The sequence below is a fragment of the Mustelus asterias genome, chromosome 7, assembly GCF_964213995.1.
Source record: "Mustelus asterias chromosome 7, sMusAst1.hap1.1, whole genome shotgun sequence".
NCBI lineage: Eukaryota > Metazoa > Chordata > Chondrichthyes > Carcharhiniformes > Triakidae > Mustelus > Mustelus asterias.
The window spans coordinates 40566612-40588178 of NC_135807.1; the positions used below are offsets into that span (position 1 = coordinate 40566612).

At 47.2% G+C, this 21567-nt stretch overlaps 1 protein-coding gene across 4 annotated transcripts in view; it reads left to right on the forward strand.

Moving 5' to 3' along the window:
* cables1 (Cdk5 and Abl enzyme substrate 1) overlaps nucleotides 1-21567 on the forward strand; it is a 186040-nt gene that overhangs the window by 66817 nt on the left and 97656 nt on the right. For 2 of the 4 annotated variants that reach the window (XM_078215926.1, XM_078215929.1), the window contains 2 exons: nucleotides 20083-20154; nucleotides 20639-20731. The exons of 1 other annotated variant lie outside the window; for it this stretch is intronic. In XM_078215926.1, the coding sequence (XP_078072052.1) occupies nucleotides 20083-20154; nucleotides 20639-20731 (165 nt within the window). The remainder of the gene's footprint in view (nucleotides 1-20082; nucleotides 20155-20638; nucleotides 20732-21567) is intronic. One more of the 4 variants, XM_078215927.1, reaches the window with a different exon arrangement.

The following is a 21567-nucleotide window of genomic DNA, read 5'->3' on the forward strand; positions in this document are numbered from 1 at the left end:
AGCAGAGCACCATGTGTTGGACACTGACTGTGGCTTTGCAGTGAAAATAGCCTGGGATGAATTATCTGTGATTTTTCTCTCCCTGGGCGGAAGGATGTGGGGGGGGGGACTTTTGCTCAAATTCTGCTTGCACTGATGGTCAACCAAGATGGAGAGCAGTGCGTCAGAATAGATCACCATGGACTGTGCATTTGTGGAGCCTCCTGCTCTTCCAAAATATGGATAATTGTTGCAAAGATAACTTGAATGCAGACAATAATATAATGACGTGCGTGTTGGAAACAGACCCGTGGGTTGAGCAGCTCATTGCTAAATTCATCGACATAGTCAGCGGTTTACCGTCGTCAGAATTAGCGGGGTAAATACGTGGGGTTACGGGGGTAGGGCCTGGGTAAGATGCTCTCTTAGAGAGTCAGTGCAGACTCAATGGGCCGAATGGCCTCCTTCTGCACTGTAGGATTGTATGATCTGTGATTCTATGAATGGGCGAAAGTGGGAAGACTGCAGCTTGCTGCTATTTCCAACTCAGCAAAGAGAGAGAAGGAAATATTTATGAACTGCTCTTTCAGGACATCACAGCCAGTGAAATATTTCTGAAGTGTAGTCACTGTTGTAATGCAGGAAAACATGGTAACTGATTTGCACATAGCAAGCTGATGTGATAACCAGATCGTCTGATTTAGTGATGATTCTGGGGGATTAATGTCATGATGTGGAGATGCCGGCGTTGGACTGGGGTAAACACAGTAAGAGTTTTAACAACACCAGGTTAAAGTCCAACAGGTTTATTTGGTAGCAATCGCGAAGCCTGCCGGTAGCTGTAGTTTTTTTTTTTCTCTCACTTACCTTATAAGTACTCGCCTCGGGGTATCGGCCTCAGTGTTCCTCTGGGAGCGGACCTGCGGGGTGGAGACTGTGAGCGGTGAGAGAGAGAGCGCGGACTGTGAGTAAATTCTGGGTTTTTTTTTTGTCTAATTTTCGGGAGGTTTTTTGTAATTAACGGAAACCGGAAGGCCGCATCGCGAAGCCTGCCGGTAGCTGTAGTTTTTTTTTCTCTCGGGCCCCTAGCCCTATAAATTGGTGCAGAGGAGATACCCGATCCTCTACACTGGTAGAGGATCCCACCCTTCCATCCTCCTCTAACCTAATTATAAGTGTGGGGAAGTTTTTTGTTTTCTTTTTTTCTTGCTGGTAATGGCTTCAGGGATGGCAGTTCAGGCAGTATGCTGCATCTCCTGTGGGATGTATGTGGTGAGGAAATCCAGTAGTGTTTCAGGAGATTTTAGTTGTAAGAAGTGCATTAGATTGCAGCTTCTGGAGGAGCGTGTAAAGGAGATGGAGGGGGAGTTAGAGGAACTCCGCATAATTCGGGAGGCGGAGGTGGAAGTTGATAGGAGTTATAGAGAAATAGTAACTCCTAGAAATGAGGCTTGGGTCAATGCCAGGAGGAGGGGTAAGAAGCAATCGGGAAGACAATCCCCTGGGGCGGTTCCCCTCCATAATAGGTTTTCGGTGCTGGAGGCTACAGTTGAGGAGGAATCAACTGAGCATAGAGAGCAGATCTCTGGGGGTGAGCCGAGTGAGAAAGCTCAGGTGGTTAGGGGCTGTAAAAGACTGGGCCTTGTGATTGGGGACTCCACAATTAAGGGGACAGATAGGAGGGTCGGAACTAAAGGCAGGGACTCAGGGTTGGTGTGTTGCCTACCAGGGGCTGGGGTCCGGGATGTGTCTGACAGGGTATTCAGGACTCTTAGGGGGGAGGGAGATAAACCACAAGTTATTGTACATGTGGGGACACACGACATAGGGAGGATAGGGGAAGGGGATATTAGGCAGGGATTTATGGAGTTGGGGTGGAAACTAAAGGCCAAGACTGACAGAGTGGTTATCTCTGGACTCTTGCCTGTACCACGGGATAGTTTAGAGAGGAATAGGGAGAGGGAAGGTTTGAATTCATGGCTGAGGGGATGGTGCAGGAGGGAGGGGTTCAGGTACTTAAGCAATTGGGGCTCGTACTGGGGAAGGTGTGACCTCTATGAGAAGGATGGTCTACACCTTAATCAGAAGGGGACCAATATCCTGGGGGGTAAATTTGCTAAGGCCATGCAGGGAGGTTTAAACTGATTCGAGGGGGGGGGAGGGATCCTGAGTAGTGGGGCTGAAAGTGAGGGATGCATGGATGGGGACTGCAATGCACGGCATTGCAGAGGTGGGGTGGAGCAGGGTTTGAAATGTGTATACTTCAATGCCAGGAGTATTCGCAATAAAGTGGGTGAACTTGCAGCGTGGATCAGTACCTGGGACTTCGATGTTGTGGCTATTTCAGAGACATGGATAGAGCATGGGCAGGAATGGATGCTGCAGGTCCCGGGGTTCAAATGTTTTAGTCGAAGTAGGGAAGGAGGTAGAAGAGGGGGAGGGGTAGCATTATTGGTCAGAGATTGTATCACAGTGTCAGAGAGGAGGTTTGATGAGGACTTATCTGTTGAGGTAGTATGGGCGGAGATTAGAAATAGGAGAGGAGAGGTCACCCTGTTGGGAGTCTTTTATAGACCTCCTAAAAGTTCTAGAGAGGTTTGAGGAAAGGATTGCGGAGTCAATCCTGCTTAGGAGTGAAAGTAATAGGGCAATTGTTATGGGGGATTTTAACTTGACTAATATTGACTGGAATTGTTATAGCTCTAGCTCGTTAGAGGGGTCAGTTTTTGTTCAAAGCGTGCAGGAAGGTTTTTTGACTCAGTATGTAGACAGGCCAACTAGAGGTGAGGCTATATTGGATCTGGTGCTGGGAAATGAGCCAGACCAGGTGCTAGACTTGGAAGTTGGTGTGCATTTTGGTGATAGTGACCACAATTCGGTTACGTTCACCTTAGTGATGGAAAGGGATAGGCATGAACCTCGGGCCAGTGGTTTTAGCTGGGGGAAGGGTAATTATGAGGCTATTAGGAGAGAATTAGGAAACATAGGTTGGACTAGGAGATTACAGGGACTGGGAACGTCCGACATGTGGCGTTTTTTCAAGGAGCAGCTACTGCGAGTCTGTGATAGGTATGTCCCTGTCAGGCAAGGAGGAATTGGTAGGGCTAGGGAACCGTGGTGCACCAAAAAAGTTTCTTTGTTGGTTAAAAAGAAAAAGGAGGCTTATGTTCGGATGAGACGTGAGCACTCGGGTAGTGCACTAGAAAGCTTTAGATTGGCTAAGAGGGAGTTGAAGAGCGAGCTTAGAAGGGCTAAAAGGGGACATGAGAAGACTTTGGCGGATAGGGTTAAAGAGAATCCTAAGGCGTTCTATAGGTATGTCAAGAACAGAAGGTTGGTTAGGGCAAGTTTAGGGCCAGTTATAGATGGCAGAGGGAAGTTATGTGTGGAACCGGAGGAGATTGGTGAAGCATTGAACCAATATTTCTCTTCGGTGTTCACGCAAGGGGACATGAATATAGCTGAGGAGGACACTGGGTTGCAGGGGAGTAGAATAGACAGTATTACAGTTGATAAGGAGGATGTGCAGGATATTCTGGAGGGTCTGAAAATAGATAAATCCCCTGGTCCGGATGGGATTTATCCAAGGATTCTCTGGGAGGCAAGAGAAGTGATTGCAGAGCCTCTGGCTCTGATCTTCAGGTCGTCGTTGGCCTCTGGTATAGTACCAGAAGATTGGAGGTTAGCGAATGTTGTCCCATTGTTTAAGAAGGGGAACAGAGACTTCCCCGGGAATTATAGACCGGTGAGTCTCACTTCTGTTGTCGGCAAGATGTTGGAAAAAATTATAAGGGATAGGATTTATAGTTATTTGGAGAGTAATGAATTGATAGGTGATAGTCAGCATGGTTTTGTGGCAGGTAGGTCGTGCCTTACTAACCTTATTGAGTTTTTTGAGAAAGTGACCAAGGAGGTGGATGGGGGCAAGGCAGTGGACGTGGTATATATGGATTTTAGTAAGGCGTTTGATAAGGTTCACCATGGTAGGCTTCTGCAGAAAATGCAGATGTATGGGATTGGGGGTGATCTAGGAAATTGGATCAGGAATTGGCTAGCGGATAGGAAACAGAGGGTGGTGGTTGATAGTAAATATTCATCATGGAGTGCGGTTACAAGTGGTGTACCTCAGGGATCTGTTTTGGGGCCACTGCTGTTTGTAATATTTATTAATGATCTGGATGAGGGTATAGTTGGGTGGATTAGCAAATTTGCTGATGACACCAAAGTCGGTGGTGTGGTAGACAGTGAGGAAGGGTGTCGTAGTTTGCAGGAAGACTTAGACAGGTTGCAAAGTTGGGCCGAGAGGTGGCGGATGGAGTTTAATGCGGAGAAGTGTGAGGTAATTCACTTTGGTAGGAATAACAGATGTGTTGAGTATAGGGCTAACGGGAGGACTTTGAATAGTGTGGAGGAGCAGAGGGATCTAGGTGTATGTGTGCATAGATCCCTGAAAGTTGGGAATCAAGTAGATAAGGTTGTTAAGAAGGCATATGGTGTCTTGGCGTTTATTGGTAGGGGGATTGAATTTAGGAGTCGTAGCGTTATGTTGCAACTGTACACAACTCTGGTGCGGCCGCACTTGGAGTACTGTGTGCAGTTCTGGTCCCCACATTACAGGAAGGATGTGGAGGCTTTGGAGAGGGTGCAGAGGAGGTTTACCAGGATGTTGCCTGGTATGGAGGGGAGATCCTATGAGGAGAGGCTGAGGGATTTGGGATTGTTTTCGCTGGAAAGGCGGCGGCTAAGAGGGGATCTTATTGAAACATATAAGATGATTAGAGGTTTAGATAGGGTGGATAGTGATAGCCTTTTTCCTCTGATGGAGAAATCCAGCACGAGGGGGCATGGCTTTAAATTGAGGGGGGGTAGTTATAGAACCGATGTCAGGGGTAGGTTCTTTACCCAGAGGGTGGTGAGGGATTGGAATGCCCTGCCAGCATCAGTTGTAAATGCGCCTAGTTTGGGGGCGTTTAAGAGATCCGTAGATAGGTTCATGGACGAAAAGAAATTGGTTTAGGTTGGAGGGTCACAGTTTTTTTTTTTTTAACTGGTCGGTGCAACATCGTGGGCCGAAGGGCCTGTTCTGCGCTGTAATGTTCTATGTTCTATTAGCTTTCGGAGCGCTGCTCCTTCGTCAGATGGAGTGGAAATCTGCGCTCAAACAGGGCACAGAGACACAAAATCAAGTTACAGAATACTGATTAGAATGCGAATCCCTACAGCCAACCAGGTCTTAAAGAGACAGATAATGTGAGTGGAGGGAGCATTAAGCACAGGTTAAAGAGATGTGTATTGTCTCCAGACAGGACAGCCAGTGAGATTCTGCAAGTCCAGGAGGCAAGCTGTGGGGGTTACTGATAGTGTGACATAAATCCAACATCCCGGTTTAGGCCGTCCTCATGTGTGCGGAACTTGGCTATCAGTTTCTGCTCAGCAACTCTGCGCTGTCGTGTGTCGTGAAGGCCGCCTTGGAGAACGCTTACCCGAAGATCAGAGGCTGAATGCCCATGACCGCTGAAGTGCTCCCCCACAGGAAGAGAACAGTCTTGCCTGGTGATTGTCGAGCGGTGTTCATTCATCCGTTGTCTTAGTGTCTGCATGGTTTCCCCAATGTACCATGCCTCGGGACATCCTTTCCTGCAGCGTATCAGGTAGACAACGTTGGCCGAGTTGCAAGAGTAGGTACCGTGTACCTGGTGGATGGTGTTCTCACGTGAGATGATGGCATCCGTGACGATGATCCGGCACGTCGACACGGATGCCATCATCTCACGTGAGAACACCATCTACCAGGTACACGGTACCTACTCTTGCAACTCGGTCAACGTTGTCTACCTGATACGCTGCAGGAAAGGATGTCCTGAGGCATGGTACATTGGGGAGACCATGCAGACACTACGACAACGGATGAATGAACACCACTCGACAATCACCAGGCAAGACTGTTCTCTTCCTGTGGGGGAGCACTTCAGCAGTCACGGGCATTCAGCCTCTGATCTTTGGGTAAGCGTTTTCCAAGGCGGCCTTCACGACACACGACAGCGCAGAGTCGCTGAGCAGAAACTGATAGCCAAGTTCCGCACACATGAGGACGGCCTAAACCGGGATGTTGGATTTATGTCACATTATCAGTAACCCCCACAGCTTGCCTCCTGGACTTGCAGAATCTCGCTGGCTGACCTGTCTGGAGACAATACACATCTCTGTAACCTGTGCTTAATGCTCCCTCCACTCACATTATCTGTCTCTTTAAGACCTGGTTGGCTGTAGGGATTCGCATTCTAATCAGTATTCTGTAACTTGATTTTGTGTCTCTGTGTCCTGTTTGAGAGCAGATTTCCACTCCATCTGACGAAGGAGCAGCGCTCCGAAAGCTAATGGTATTTGCTACCAAATAAACCTGTTGGACTTTAACCTGGTGCTGTTAAAACTCTTACTGGGATTAATATCACCCAGGATATCAGGAAAAATTACCCTGCTCTTCAAAACACTGACATTTTATGCTCTAAGAGGGCAGATGGGGCCTTGATGGTGAGGCAGTGGCGAAGTGGTAATGTCACTGGATTAGCAACCCAAAGACCCAAGGTAATGCTCTGGAGACCTGAGTTCAGTAAGAAGTTTAACAACACCAGGTTAAAGTCCAACAGGTTTATTTGGTAGCAAATGCCACTAGCTTTCGGAGCGCTGCTCCTTCGTCAGGTGGAGTGGAGAAATGCTCACAAACAGCATCCAAACAGCATTCGGCAGCACTCCGAAAGCTAGTGGCTTTTGCTACCAAATAAACCTGTTGGACTTTAACCTGGTGTTGTTAAACTTCTTACTGTGTTCACCCCAGTCCAACGCTGGCATCTCCACATCATGACCTGAGTTCAACCACGACAGATGGGGAAATTTGAATTCAATAAAAGTCTGGAATTAAAAGTCGTATGATGATCATGAAACCATTGTCGATTGTCGTTAAAAACCCATCCTGTTCACTAATGCCCTTTAGGGAAGGAAATCTGCCTTACTTACCCGGTCTGGCCTACATGTGACTCCAGAGCCACAGCAACATGGCTAACTCTTAACTGCCCCCTGAAATGCCCTCAGGGATGGACAATAAATGCAGACCCAGCCAGCGATGCCCACATCCCAGTAACAAAACGTAATGTTTCAGCTGCAAAAATAGCACTTCAACAATGCAGCAGTTTCTCAGTATTGTACTGAAGTACCAGTCTGTATTAGGTGCTTAATTGTTTTGGTGGACAACTTGAACTTGTAGCCTTGTTGGTGGGGTAGGGAATGCTGGCCTGCGGGTTAAGCCACTGTTTGGTAAGCCAGGTTATGTAAAATGCAAAGTCCCAGGATTGATGCCATCATTCCTGGAATAGAGATGGGGAAAAATAAGCCAAGGTCCCAGCTGTAACTGCACATGAGCGAAGACAGACAAACCTGAGCTTGGCTGTGATGGCTTCCACAGCCGAATGGCCTACCCACATTCATTGGCTCACACCTGATGAGTATCCACTCTGATGAAGAGCCAGGTTTTCACCGGCTGCCAATGGAAATGTACCCCAGAAAGGGGAGGACGCAGGGGGGTATTACAGGGAGAGGGGAGGATGCAGGGGAATGTTCCAGGGAGAGGCAATCATGCAAGGGGATATTACAAGGAATGTGGAGGACATGGGGATTTTACAGGGATGTCTTGATCTTGGTGATGAAGAAATCTATAAGCTTCCTGCCCATGTTGTTGGATGTGAGAGTGGGAGCACATTTGATGCAGTCATTTGGCCTCTGTCCACACCTCTCCCTGTAATATCCCCCTGAGTCCACACCTCTCCCTGTAATATCCCCCTGCGTCCCCCAGTCTCCCTGTAATATCCACCTGCGTCCCCCAGTCTCCCTGTAATATCCCCCTGTGTCCTCCACTCTCCCTGTAATATCCCCCTGCGTCCCCCAGTCTCCCTGTAATATCCCCCTGCGTCCCCCAGTCTCCCTGTAATATCCCCCTGCGTCCTCAACTCTCCCTGTAATATCCCCCTGCGTCCTCCACTCTCCCTGTAATATCCCCCTGCTTCCTGCACTCTCCCTGTAATATCCCCCCTGCGTCTTCGCCTTTCCCTGTAATATCCCCCCTGCGTCTTTGCCTTTCCCTGTAATATCCCCCCTGCGCGATCGCCTTTCCCTGTAAGATCCCTGCCCTCTCCCCGCCGGGATTGTGCTTTCACCATGTGGGAAATACAGGTGGATGTTTGAAGTAGAAAAGCTTGCCTTGACTCTATTCTAATTTAATATGGAAATGTGAAGCCTGTAAACCCATATTGGATGAGTCTTATTGCCCGTAGAGCTCATATGTCCCACTGCTCTCTCGGCCAGCCTCCAACTTGTGCCTTCCATATACTTGAGCCCGTTTGCTGCCTGTATTTTCACTCCGATTGGGTCTTGTTGCCTTTGCGTTCACTGAACTCCATTGGTTGAATGTTAATCAATGCCACAATTTTAAAATTCTCATCCCTATTTTAAATTCCTCCCTGGCTCTCCCTCCCCGTCACTCTGTAACCACTTGCAGCCCTCCAACCCTCCGTGCTCCTTCAATTGTGGCCTTTTGAGCATCTCCAGGTGTTCATGCCTTCAATCTCTGAGGTAGATAATAAGATATAGGAGCAGAATTAGGCCACTCGGCCCATTGAGTCTGCTCCGCCATTCAATCGTGACTGATATTTTTCTCATCCCCATTCTCCTGCCTTTTCCCCTGATCCCCTTATTAATCAAGAACCTATCTATCTCTGTCTTAAAGATACTCAATGACCTGGCCCCAAACTCTGGAATTCCCTCCTGAAACTGGTCGCTTTTCTCTCCCTCCCTTTCTTCCTTCAGGATGCTCCATACATCCCTCTTTAACCAAGCTTTTAGTCATCTGCCCTAATATCACATCATAGGATCCCTACAGTGCAGAAAGAGGCTTTTTAGCCCATCGAACCTGCACCGACGACAATCCCACCCAGGTCCTATCCACATAACCCTACGTATTTACCCTGCTAATCCCCCGACACTAAAGGCCAATTTAGCATGGTCATTCAACCTAACTCGGTCATCTTTGGACTGTGGGAGGAAACCGGAGCAACTGGAGGCCACACAGACATGGGGAGAACGCGCAAACTCCACACAAACAGTGACCCGAGGCAGGAATTGAACCTGGGTCCCTGCCGCTGTGAGGCAGCAGTGCTAACCACGGGGCCATCGTGTTCAGGAAGGTTCCTGTGGAGCACCTTGCGCTGTTCTATTCCAGGAAGTGTGCTATGTAAATGCAGAGTGTTGTTGCTGCTGTAACTTGCAAAGTAAATCGCTTAATATATAAATAGCCCTGACAACTGAGCTGCTGCTGTCTCACATATTTAGCGCTAAATTCCGCAGCTCCTTTACTTTCCCAGTATTATGTTTAGAAATGTTTTCATCTGGTGTTTTTTGTCTCTTGTGCCAACATCGTGCCGCTGTCTGATTAATACGAACTGTTTGATTGGCGCACTTATCGTCAAGAGTTGACCTTTTTTTTATGGAAGAGTGGCAAATGTGATTTAAGGTTTTAGACAAGAGATACTGGAGAAGGAAGAACCTTTTTTAACGCAGGAAGTGATAATGACCTGGAAGGCTCTGCCAACAAGGGAGGACGGAAGAGGAGATGAAGAGTGATTTCAGCAGGAAAATGGGAGGGCAGTTGAGGGAAATAAACTTCTGAGCAACGTGGAGAGAGCAAGGGAATGGGGCTGTTTTGAGTTGCTCAACGGAGGCAATGGGCCAAATGGCCTCACCTTGTGCTGTAATAATTCCTAGGTTCAGGAGAACTTGTGTCAGGATTTTACCTACTGTGGGCAAGGGAGAAATAGATCTAGTTTCCATAGTTTGATTTATCTCCCTCCTTGCAGATAGCTACAGTTGGCGTAGTCCTGGGAGGTGGGAATATCTTTGTCATCCCAAATCGAGGGGATGAGTGCATGGAGTCTTGTTGTGAGCAAAACTCCGCCTGGCTGTAATACCATTACGGCCATAGGGCTTTGTCTTTTATCCGTTTAAAGTTTTAAGTTGATTTATTGGTGTCACAGGTAGTTTTACATTAACACTGCAATGAAATTACTGTGAAAATCCCCTAATCGCCACACTCCGGCACCTGTTTGGGTACACTGAGGGAGAATTTAGCATGGCCAATGCACCTAACCAGCACGTCTTTCGAACTGTGGGAGGAAACCAGAGCACCCGGAGGAAACCCACGCAGACACGGGGAGAACGTGCAGACTCTACACAGGCAGTGACCCAAGCCAGAATCAAACCGGGGCCCCTGGCGCTGTGAGGCAGCAGTGCTAACCACTGTGCCATCATGCATTTTGCTGCTCTCCCATCGATGGATTCTAGCACAGGGTGCTGGGGGAAAGCCTGGAGAGTATCAGCTGCTGCTGTGGATTGATGGTCGAGGAGTTCTTCAGAATGTTCTTCCCAGCATTGATCATCGACCATGTCATCCTTATGAATAGAAACACCATCCTGTGAGCGACGGGAATTTAGTCCATTTGACTGTGGTTTACATATAGCCAAGGTGGCTTCAAAAACGCTTTGCAGAGAGCGTTCGACCTGCAGACCCACTTCCCACGTGGGGCTTTGTGCCTGACATTTTTCTTGGATTTGTCAGACAGCAACACCAGAACTGACAAACAATCCCACCAAGGCCCTATCCCTGTAACTCCATGTGTTTACCCTGCTAGACACTAAGGGGCAATTTAGCATGGCCAATCAACCTAACCCGCACATCTTTGGACTGTGGGAGGAAACCGGAGCACCCGGAGGAAATCCACGCAGACACGGGGAGAATGTGCAAACTCCACACAGACAGTGACCCGAGACCAGAATTGAATCCAAGTCCCTGGCACTGAGAGGCAGCAGTGCTAACCACTGTGCCACCCTGCTGCCCCAAATGTCGAAGAAAATTTATCAGTATCCCGCAATTGCTTTGTGATGATATGACTTCAGCTGTCCTGAGACAAAATCTGTACCAGCGTCAAGCAAGACCTTGTGATAACCCCAGTACTATTTACAACCTACCTGATAGTGCCTATTCACCTCTTCAAAGATCATCTAAGTAAGTAATAAAGACCGCCTAAATGCAAAACATTTTAACCTCGGTCTCCTCCGCGCTAAACTAAACTAACCGCTATAGATATACACAATATACTGGAGGGAGTATAGGCCGCATCAGAACCGGTTGAGCTACGTTCTGGGATACTGAGGGGAGTGAGATCATCGGAGGTTCTGACCATAAATTTTCCAATCTTAGATTCGGAGGTGATGCCAGAGGACTGGAGAATTGGAAATGTTACACTCTTGTTTTAAAAAGGGTGTAAAGATAAGCCCAGCAACGACAGGCTAGTTATTTTAACCTTGGTGATGGGGAAGCTTCTCGAAACAATAATTCCGGCAAATGCAAGTTAATTAAGGAAAGCCAGCACGGATTTGTTAAAGGCAAATCAAGTTCAACTAATTTGTCAGAGTTTTTTGATGAGGTAATAGAGGGTCAGTGAGGCTAATGTTGTTGATGTATACATGAACTTTCAGCAGGCACATGTTAAAGTAACACACAACAGATTGTAAGCAAGGTTAATGGATGGGTTTTGGACTGGAGGAAGGTTTGTAGTGGAGTTCTCCTGGCGTCAGTATCAAGTCCCTTGTTCTTCCTGATAAATATTAATGACCTAGGCTTTGGTGTACAGGGCACAGTTTCAAATTTGTGGATGTCACGAAACTTGAATGTATTGAGAACTGTGAAGAGGATTTTGTAGAACTTCAGAAGGACATGGACTGATAGGATGGGTGGTCAAGTGACAGATGAAGTTCAATGCAGAGAAGTCTGAAGTGATTCATTTTGGGAGGAAGAACACGGAAAGACAGTATAAAATACAGGGTACAATTCTACAGGGGGTGCAGGTGCAGAGGGACCTGGGTGTATATGTACATAAATCATTCAAGGTAGTTATACAAGTTGAGCGTGTGGTTAATAAGGCTTCCAACATCCTCAGCTTTATTAATAAGAGTAGAGAGTATACAAGCAAGGAGGCTATGCTAAACTTGTATAGAACACCGATCCAGCCTCAACTAAAGTATTGCAACTGATTCTGGATGCCATGTTTCAGGATCGATACAAAGACATGAGAGAGTTGCTGAAAAGATGCACAAGAATAGTCCCAGGGATGAGGAACTTCAGTTGCCTAGATAGATTGGAGGAGTAGGAATAGTTTCCCTTGCATAAGGGTGATGGATATATTCAAAATCATGATGAATCTTGACAGAGTAGAAAGAGAAAAACTATTCCCATTGCTGGAGAGATTGAGAACATGAGGGCCTAGATTTAAGGTAATTGGCAAAAGATGCAATGGTGACATGGCTGAGACTTTTTCATGCAGAGGGTGGTTAGGGTCTGGAAGGCAGCGCCTGAGAATGTGGGTGGAGGCAGGTTCAATCGAGGTATTCGAAAGGGAATTGGATTGCTATCTAAGAAGGTAGAATATGCAAGGTGGGGGTGTGGCACTGAGTCATTTCCTGAGCCCCAGATGGGCTGAATAGCCTCCTGTATTATAAATGGGTGGCCCAATGGTTGGTACTGCTGCCTCACAGCACTAGGGACCCAGGTTCGAAGCCTGGCTTGGGTCACTGTCTGTGTGGAGTTTGCACATTCTCCCCGTGTCTGGGGAGAACCCGGGTTTCCTCCGGGTGCTCCGGTTTCTTCCCACAGTCTGAAAGATGTGCTGGTTAGGTGCAGTGGCTATGCTAAATTCTCCTTCAGTGTACCCGAACAGGCGCCAGAGTGTGGCCACTCAGGGATTTTCACAGTAACTTCATTGCGGTGTTAATATAAGCCTACTTGTGACACTAATAAATAAACAATTCTGTGATTCTGTATTCTGCTGTAAGGTTTGATGATGATTGCAATGCCGTAGTTCACTCTGCACTAGATTTGCAAGTCATTCTTAATCTCTCCAATCTGCACACAAGAAACTTGGCCTGTTCCTGAAATGTTACCAAACAAAGCTATATCAAGGCTCATCTGGTCAACCAAATGTTCTGCTTCCCACACATGTGGAAGGAGAGACTCTGGGATATGTTGAGCACCTCCCATACATTTGCAGCCACCTCTCTCAAAAGGGTTGGCATGGTGGCACAGTGGTTAGCACTGCTGCCTCACAGTGCCAGGGACCCGGGTTCAATTCCAGCCTCGGGTCACTGTCTGTGTGGAGTTTGCACTTTCTCCCCGTGTCTGCGTGGGTTTCGTCCGGGTGCTCCGGTTTCCTCCCACAGTCCAAAGATATGTGGGTTAGGTTGATTGGCCAGGATAAATTGACCCTAGTGTCGGGGATTAGCAGGGTAAATGAGGGATACTGGAATAGGGCTTGGGTGGATTGTTGTCAGTACTGACTTGATGGGCCGAATGACCTCCTTCTGTACTGAAGGGCTTCTATGAAAAGGCCACTGTTGACGAGGAGATGCAACAGTGGATGAGTTGTGCTAGTTCAGGCCTCTACAAACTATGGCAGCAAGTGTTTGACAACAAAGCCATGCCAACCAAAGTCCTCGTGTACAGAGCAGTTGTCGTCAACAGGTCCTTGTACTGCAATGAGGTCTGGAAGCAATGCATGTAGGCATGGGCAAGAAATACTGGCCTAGCCAGTGATGCCATTAAATGAGTTTTTAGAGAAATCCCAACAGCATTGCCTCCGCCCCATCCTGGGAATTCAATGGGTGGACGTTGAACAAATGCTAGTGTCCCTGAAGCCAGCTCCACAAGCATTCAGGTAAAACTCCTGCAAAATCAACTTTGATGGGCTGGACACTGTGTCTGAATGGCCATAATAGGTCTCTCCCCCAGGGTCCTGTTCTCCAACTCTCAAATGGCCAAAGTTCCCAGGAAGAACAAAGGAAGCACTTCAAACACAGTCTGACGCTCTTCTTGATGCGAGATATCCTTGACATCGATGTGTGGGAGGAGCTTTCTACCCATCATTCAGAATGGCGACAGCATTGAGATAAAGCTGCATCAGGCTTCAAGTCCCAACGTCTTAACGATGAGGCAGAACAGCTGCAGAGATGGAAAGAAAAGGAAGCAAATAGAGTCATAGAATCCCTACAATGCAGAAAGAGGCCATTCAGCCCATCGAGCCTGCACTGACAACAATCCCACCCAGGCCCTATCCCCATAACCCCAAGTATTTACCCTGCTAATCTCCCTGACACTAAGGGGCAATTGAGCATGGCCAATCAACCTAATTCGCACAGCTTTGGACTGTGGGAGGAAACTGGCACACCCAGAGGAAACCCACATAGACACAGGGAGAGTGTGCAAACTCCTCACAGACAGACAGTCACCCCAGGCGGGAATTGAACCCGAGACCCTGGCGCTGTGAAACAGCAGTGCTAACCAGTATGCTGCCCCAAATCCTGCATTCTGGATCCCAGTCGTTCATGGGATGTCCTGCCCCATGCACCCAAGGATCAGCAGGCGGAGAATTGGCCTGTTCAGTCTCATGAACGCATGATTGCCACTCTGACTAGAGTTCATCCTCAAATCACAAGATGGCCGACAATGGCCACGCCATGACTCTCTGGCAGTTGAATGTCCTTCCCTCCACTGGACTAACACGTGGGTTCTCAGGGTGAAGTTACAGGTGCTTTGCTCTGTTCTGATTCTCTGCTCTGCCTCCAGGCTTTGTGGTGTGCGGGAGTCTAAGAATACAATACTGGATTGGAGGGGAATATCTTCAAGTTGGCAAGTATCTTTGAGGCAGCTTGGGGGAATTAGCTCAAATGGCATGGGATCGATGCCCACATTCTCCACTTTGAAAGGAGCGGCACGGTGGCACAGTGGTTAGCATTGCAGCCTCACAGTGCCAGAGACCCAGGTTCAATTCCGACTTCGGGTCACTGCCTGTGTGGAGTTTGCACGTTCTCCCCGTGTCTGCGTGGGTTTCCTCCGGGTGCTCCGGTTTCCTCCCACAGTCCAAAGATGTGCAAGTTAGGCTGATTGGCCATGCTAAATTGCCCATTGGTGTCAGGGAGATTAGGAGGGTAAATATGAGGGGTTATGGGGAGAGGGTGTGGGTGGGATTGTTGGTGCAGGCTCAATGGGTCAAAATGGCCTCCTCCTGCACTGTCGATTCTATAACTCTAAGTACTTCATAGAGTCCATAGAATCCCTACACTGCAGAAGGAGGTCATTCGGCCCATCGAGTCTGCTCCGACCACAATCCCACCCACGCCCTCTTCCCATAATTCCATGCATTTACCCTAGCTAGTCCCCCTAAAACAAAGGGGCAATTTAGCATGGCCAATCAACCTAACCCTCTTTAAACCATTTTTGCCATTGGGCTGCAGGCAGCCAGTCTCATCGACTGGTCACACATTCTGAGTATTTGGGTGCTGATTGTGCGTGGTTTTCAGATCGTTCAATTTAAATGCTGAAAACACGCTGGCAGCAAGCATTTGAATTTCTAATGGAATCCCACCTGATAATTGTCAGCAGCACAAAGTCAGATAATGACCTCCATATAACCAATTGACTGTGAATTCCTTTTATCTAAATTGAATCATGGTATGAATTGAAGCAGGAGAACCTGACCTGTGAGACACTTGGCTACAGCAGCCCGCACACACAATTCAAAGCAACATTCAAACCATTTTGTGCATCTGTCGTCAGCCTGTGGATTGCAAGTGGATCTTGCTGCATGATTTATAACTAATTCAACAATGAGGCAGATTTCCAACCCACCCAAGTTTCCATATTTAAACAAGTCAAACCCAGGGAGCATAAAATCCACGTGCAAACAGAACCTGGTTTGCCTGGGTATTGTGGATTCAACTGCCAGTTGTTTTTATCGTGGCATCTGATCCAAGCGCAATATTTTTCATACATTAAGGATCTCAAGACATTGTCTCAACTAAGGGGGTAAAATGGGTTCAAAGAGGACCAATTTCAGAGGCTAAAATCCTACACCTGAAGGATGTGCAATCTGATACTGTGTTGTGAGATGTCCAGGAGGGCTGTTAAATTTATATTTTGTTTTCATTCATTCGTGGGACATGGGCATCGCTGGCAGGCCAGCATTTATTGCCTATCCCTAGTTGCCAAGGGCAGTTGAGATTCAACCACATTACTGTGGCTCTGGAGTCATGTGTAGGCCAGACCAGGTAAGTTCAGCAGATTTCTTTCCCCAAAGGACATTAGTGAACCAGATGGGTTTTTCCATCAATCGACAATGGTTTCATGGTCATCGGTAGATTCTTCATTTCAGATTTTTAAAAATTAAATTCAAGTTCCACCATTTGCCGTGGTGGGATTCGAACCCAGGTCCCCAGAGCATTAGCTGAGTTTCTGGACTAATAGTCTAGCGATAATACTGCTAGGCCATTGCCTCCACTGGGCACAAACTTAGCCACTGCAATTAAAGCAAAAATGATTGAAGGACTTGCATTCATTTAGTGCCGTTCCTGAGGTCAGAGTGGCCATATTGCTTGCAGGCCAATCAATCGAGGGATTGAGTTTAGGAGTCTATATAAGACCCTCGTCAGACCCCACTTGGAGTACTGTGCTCAGTTCTGGTCGCCTCATTACAGGAAGGATGTGGAAAAGATTGAAAGGGTGCAGAGGAGATTTACAAGAATGTTGCCTGGATTGAGTGGCATGCCTTATGAGGATAGGCTGAGGGAGCTCGGTCTTTTCTCCTTGGAGAGACGTAGGATGAGAGGAGACCTAATAGAGGTATATAAGATGTTGAGAGGCATAGATCGGGTGGACTCTCGGTGGCTTTTTCCCAGGGTGGAAATGGCTGCTACGAGAGGACACAGGTTTAAGGTGCTGGGAGGTAGGTACAGGGGAAATGTTAGGGGGAAGTTTTTCACACAGAGGGTGGTGGGCGAGTGGAATTGGCTGCCGTCAGTGGTGGTGGAGGCAAACTCAATAGGGTCTTTTAAGAGACTCCTGGATGAGTACATGGGACTTAATAGGATGGAGGGTTATAGGTAGGCCTAGAAGGTAGGGATATGTTCGGCACAACTTGTGGGGCCAAAGGGCCTGTTTTGTGCTGTAGTTTTTCTATGTTTCTAAGTGCTTTTTTTGAAGTGTAGCCTTGTCACAATGTAGGAAATATGGCAGCCAGTATGTGCAGAGCACGATCCCACAAACAACATTATGTAATGTTTATTTTGAATTGATTGAGTGATAAATACAGACTGGGATATCAGAGATAACTCCCCCTGATCTTTGAAATCTGATGGCACAGTGGTTAGCACTGCTGCCTCACAGCGCCAGGGATCCAGGTTCAATTCCAGCCTCAGATGACTTTCTGTGTGGAGTTTGCACATTCTCCCCGTGCCTGTGTGAATTTCCTCCGGATACTCCAGTTTCCTCCCACAGGCCAAAGATGTGCAGATTAGGTGGATTGGCCATGCTAAATTGCCCCTTAGTGTCAGGGGGATTAGCAGGCTAAATAAATGGGGTTATGGGAGGGGGTAGGATCTGGCTGGGATTGTTGTCGGTGCAGGCTCGATGGGCCGAATGGCCTCCTACTTCACTAAGGATTTTTTGAAATACTGCCAGTGGATAGGTCTGCCTAGGAGCTTCACTCTAATGCCTCATCCAAGAAGGTGCCCCCCGACTGTATCGCACTCCCTCCCTACTGCACTGGGATATCAGCCTAGATTTTGTGGAAACACATTTCTGGTGTTGGGAGTATTCCTAGTTTCGGGAACATCACCTTCGGCTCAGCATTACTGATTGCAAGGCACCTCCTGGAAATGAAAGAAATCCATGTACTGCTGAATCTTAATTTTCTACGAGGTTCTGCTGGAATTCATGTGGGAACATGGATAATCAGAAGTTTTTTAGATAGTCAGAAGCTTTTTCCCAGGGTGGAAGAGTCCATTACGAGGGGGCATAGGTGTAAGGTGCGAGGGGCAAGATTTAAAGGAGATGTACAAGGCAAGAGGGTGGTGGGTGCCTGGAACTCGCTGCCGGGGGAGGTAGTGGAAGCAGATACGATAGTGACTTTTAAGGGAGGTCTGGACCGACATGAATAGGATGGGAATGGAGGGATATGATCCCTGGAAGGGTAGGGAATTTTAGTTCAGTCGGGCAGCATGGTCGGTGCAGGCTTGGAGGGCCAAAGGGCCTGTTCCTGTGCTGTAATTTTCTTTGTTCTTAACCTGGCAGAACCCTGAGGAATTTAGGCTCTCGGGTGTTGCTTGTGTTGATGAAAATAGGTACAAGTGGATATAACAATGTATGATCATCTGTCGATCTTTTGCAAAATCAATTTATAAGGTTTCCAAAATTTTTAACTTCGCCTTCAAGAATTCCAGACTAATGTTCGAGGTCATTTGTGAACAGGGAAGGAAATTTACCATTAGTTAGCCAAAGTTATTAAATTTAATGCTCTACAGATTAAACCTTTTTTCTGAGAGTAATTAAAATATGGCCTTGTTTAAGGAAAGTTAAACATATAGAAAAATGGCAAGTATGCCAATGTAAACAGTAACTGCATTATTAAACAATGGCAGCCGTCCAAGGCTTATACTGCTTCAGGGTATTAGCAATATGTTCAGGTGCAAGAGGGTTTAGTTGGCTCACATCAGCCTAGAATTGCAAGAATAGAATCCCACAATGTAGAAGAAGGCCATTCAGCCCACCGAGTCTATACTAACTCTGACAGTACATCTTACCCAGGCCCTATCCCTGTAACCTCACATATTTACCTCGCTAATTCCCCCCAGCTTGGGACACTAAGGGACAATTTAGCATGGTCAATCCACCTAATCTGCACATCTTTGGAGTGTGGGAGGAAATCGGAACACCCGGATTGTAATCAGTTCTCAGAGGCGCAAGTCCCTTCACCAAAATTCCTTTATTTAAAAGATCCAGCAACTCTATACAGAGTGCTCTCAGTGTGCAGTCTACACCGAGAGTGCCAGAGGAACTGACACTCCTTTTTAAGTACAGAGAATTGAACCATCAATTTGGCCCATAATCAGGAAGTTCATATTCAAGCAGACCAACCTCAATTGCCTGATTAAAATCATTACACAGAGGAAACCCACGCAGATACGGGGAGAAAGTGCAAACTCCACACAGTCACCCAAAATCGGAATTGAACCCGGGTCTCTGGTGCTGTGAGGCAGCAGCGCTAACCACTGTGCCGCCCCAATTCCATCATTGCTAGGATTCAAGACTGCGTCCAACTGTTGGATATCACCTTATTTGTTACCCATCCTCCAGACAGAACTGTGACAAGGGTGGCACAGTGGTTAGCACCTCACAGTGCCAGGGGCAAGGGTTCAATTCCGGCTAGGGTGACTGTGTGGAGTTTGCATGTTCTCCCCATGTCTGCGTAGGTTTCCTACGGGTGCTCTGGTTTCCTTCCACACTCAGAGATGTGCAGGTTAAGTTGATTGGCCATGCTAAATTGCCCCTCAGTGTCAGGGAGATTAACAGGGTAAATGCGTGGGGTTGTGGTGATGGGGCCTGGGTGGGATTATTGTCGGTGCAGCTTCGATAGGCCGAATGGCTTTCTTCTGCACTGTGGGGATTATATGATTGAACTGTGACAAGTGAGATGCCTTCCTTTGGCTGAAATAACTAAAGTAGATGTGTAAATTATCATGCATGTTGCAAATCCCCTCCTAGGCTTCTGCGGCCAGAAGCAAATCCGACTGACATAGAAACTAGAAGCAGGAGTAGGCCATTCGGCCCTTCGAGCCTGCTCCGTCATTCATTATGATCATGGCTGATCATCAAATTCAATATCCTGATCTCCCCACCCCCCCTCCCCGCCATTATCAAAATCAATGGAATTCACTTGTGTCGTTGTCCGTGGAAAAGTGGGAAATTCTAATTGTCAGAAGAATTTTGAAACCTGCTGCAAAAGTACCTCGGGTGACTTTAAATTTCTCTGCTCTCTTTCCCCGAATGGTTTAATCTCATTGTTGTACTAATCCAGATTCCGTTACCCCTGCAGACATTGCGATTTGGCGCTGTCCAGATGATACAAAAGGTGCCTAATGTAACGTTTCACCGTGTGCTCCTCTTATTCCTTCCAGGCGCCGGTTGATTTCCCAGCGTTCTTCATTAGAAACTCTGGAAGATATTGAGGAGAATGCTCCGTTGCGGAGGTATGGAAACAAGCGCTGCTGCCTGTTACGGTACTGGCTGGTTTGCTTTTACACCGATAGTCAGTGGAACATTGGCACCATCCCATCCAGTAATCATCACTGTTGTGTAGGCTGTGTGGCAAAATTCTTTCTACTCGGTCAAATAGCAATTTTCCAGATGGAGCCAGCCTTGTCAGATTGCGCAATGTGTCTTAGTCCCACACCAGATGGTTCGCTTACTGTTCTACTGAAACATTATTGGATTAGCTGGCAACAAAGAGCATTCCCTGCTAAAGAGCATGTATCGATGTTCAACCTGGCTCCCATGGTATTGTCCACGAAGGAAGCCATGCTCAGTCTCACTACTGGGGCAAACTGGACTGTTTATTGGAGAATTACAATGCCGTTGTATTTTTTTATATAACCCTCGATTTCAGGCACGAGATTTTGAGAAATGAGCTTGTTTCCATTCAGCGTTAATGGTTTTGTTTTTAATGCCTTACAGATGTAGGACTCTATCAGGTTCACCCAGACCAAAGAACTTTAAGAAAATTCACTTTATCAAAAATATGCGACAGCATGACACCAGAAACGGCAGGTATGAGGCAAATGGTTTTTAAAAGTAATTTCCTGCCAAACGTTTGGTTCTGGCAGTGTTTAGTGTTTTTAAAAAAAAACAGTGAGTTGTAGAAAACATTAAAGAGCAGGAGTAGGCCACTTGGCCCATCGAGTCTGCTGCACCATTCAGTATGATCAGTGCTGATCCTCTATCTTAATGCCATACTCTTGCTCTTTCCCCGTACCCCTTGACACCTTTAGGGAGGGATTTTCTGGCCGCGTTCACCCTAATGTAACGGTTCACCATGTGTTCCTCTTATTCCAAAAAACCCTCGCGAGGTCAACAGACCTTTGCATGGTCTGCCCTCGCCCGCTACGATTCCCGTGGTGGACGTAATGGGAAAATTCACCCATTAGTGTCTAGAAATCTGTTTGTTTCTTAAATGCATTCAGTGACTTGATCTCCACAGCCTTATGCCATAGAGAATTTACCACCTGGTTTCTCCTCATCTCAGTCGTATAGGCCCGACACCATATCCTGAGACCCCCACTTAAATCCCCCCCTCCCCTGCAAGTCAGAGGAAACAGTGTCTCTGCATCCAGTCTATGCAGCCCGGTCAGAATTTTATACGTTCCAAAATGAGAGCCCCTCTTATTCTTCGAAACTCCAGTGAGTACTGGCCTAGTTGACCCAATCTCTCCTCATACGACAATCCTGCCATCCCTGGAATCAGTCTGGTAAACCTTCCCTGCACTCCCTCCATGGCAGGTACATCTTTACTTGGGTAAGGAGATGAAAACTAATGGTAAAAACTGGGCAGCATGGACAAGTTGGGCCGAAGGGCCTGTTTCCATGCTGTAAACCTCGATGACTAT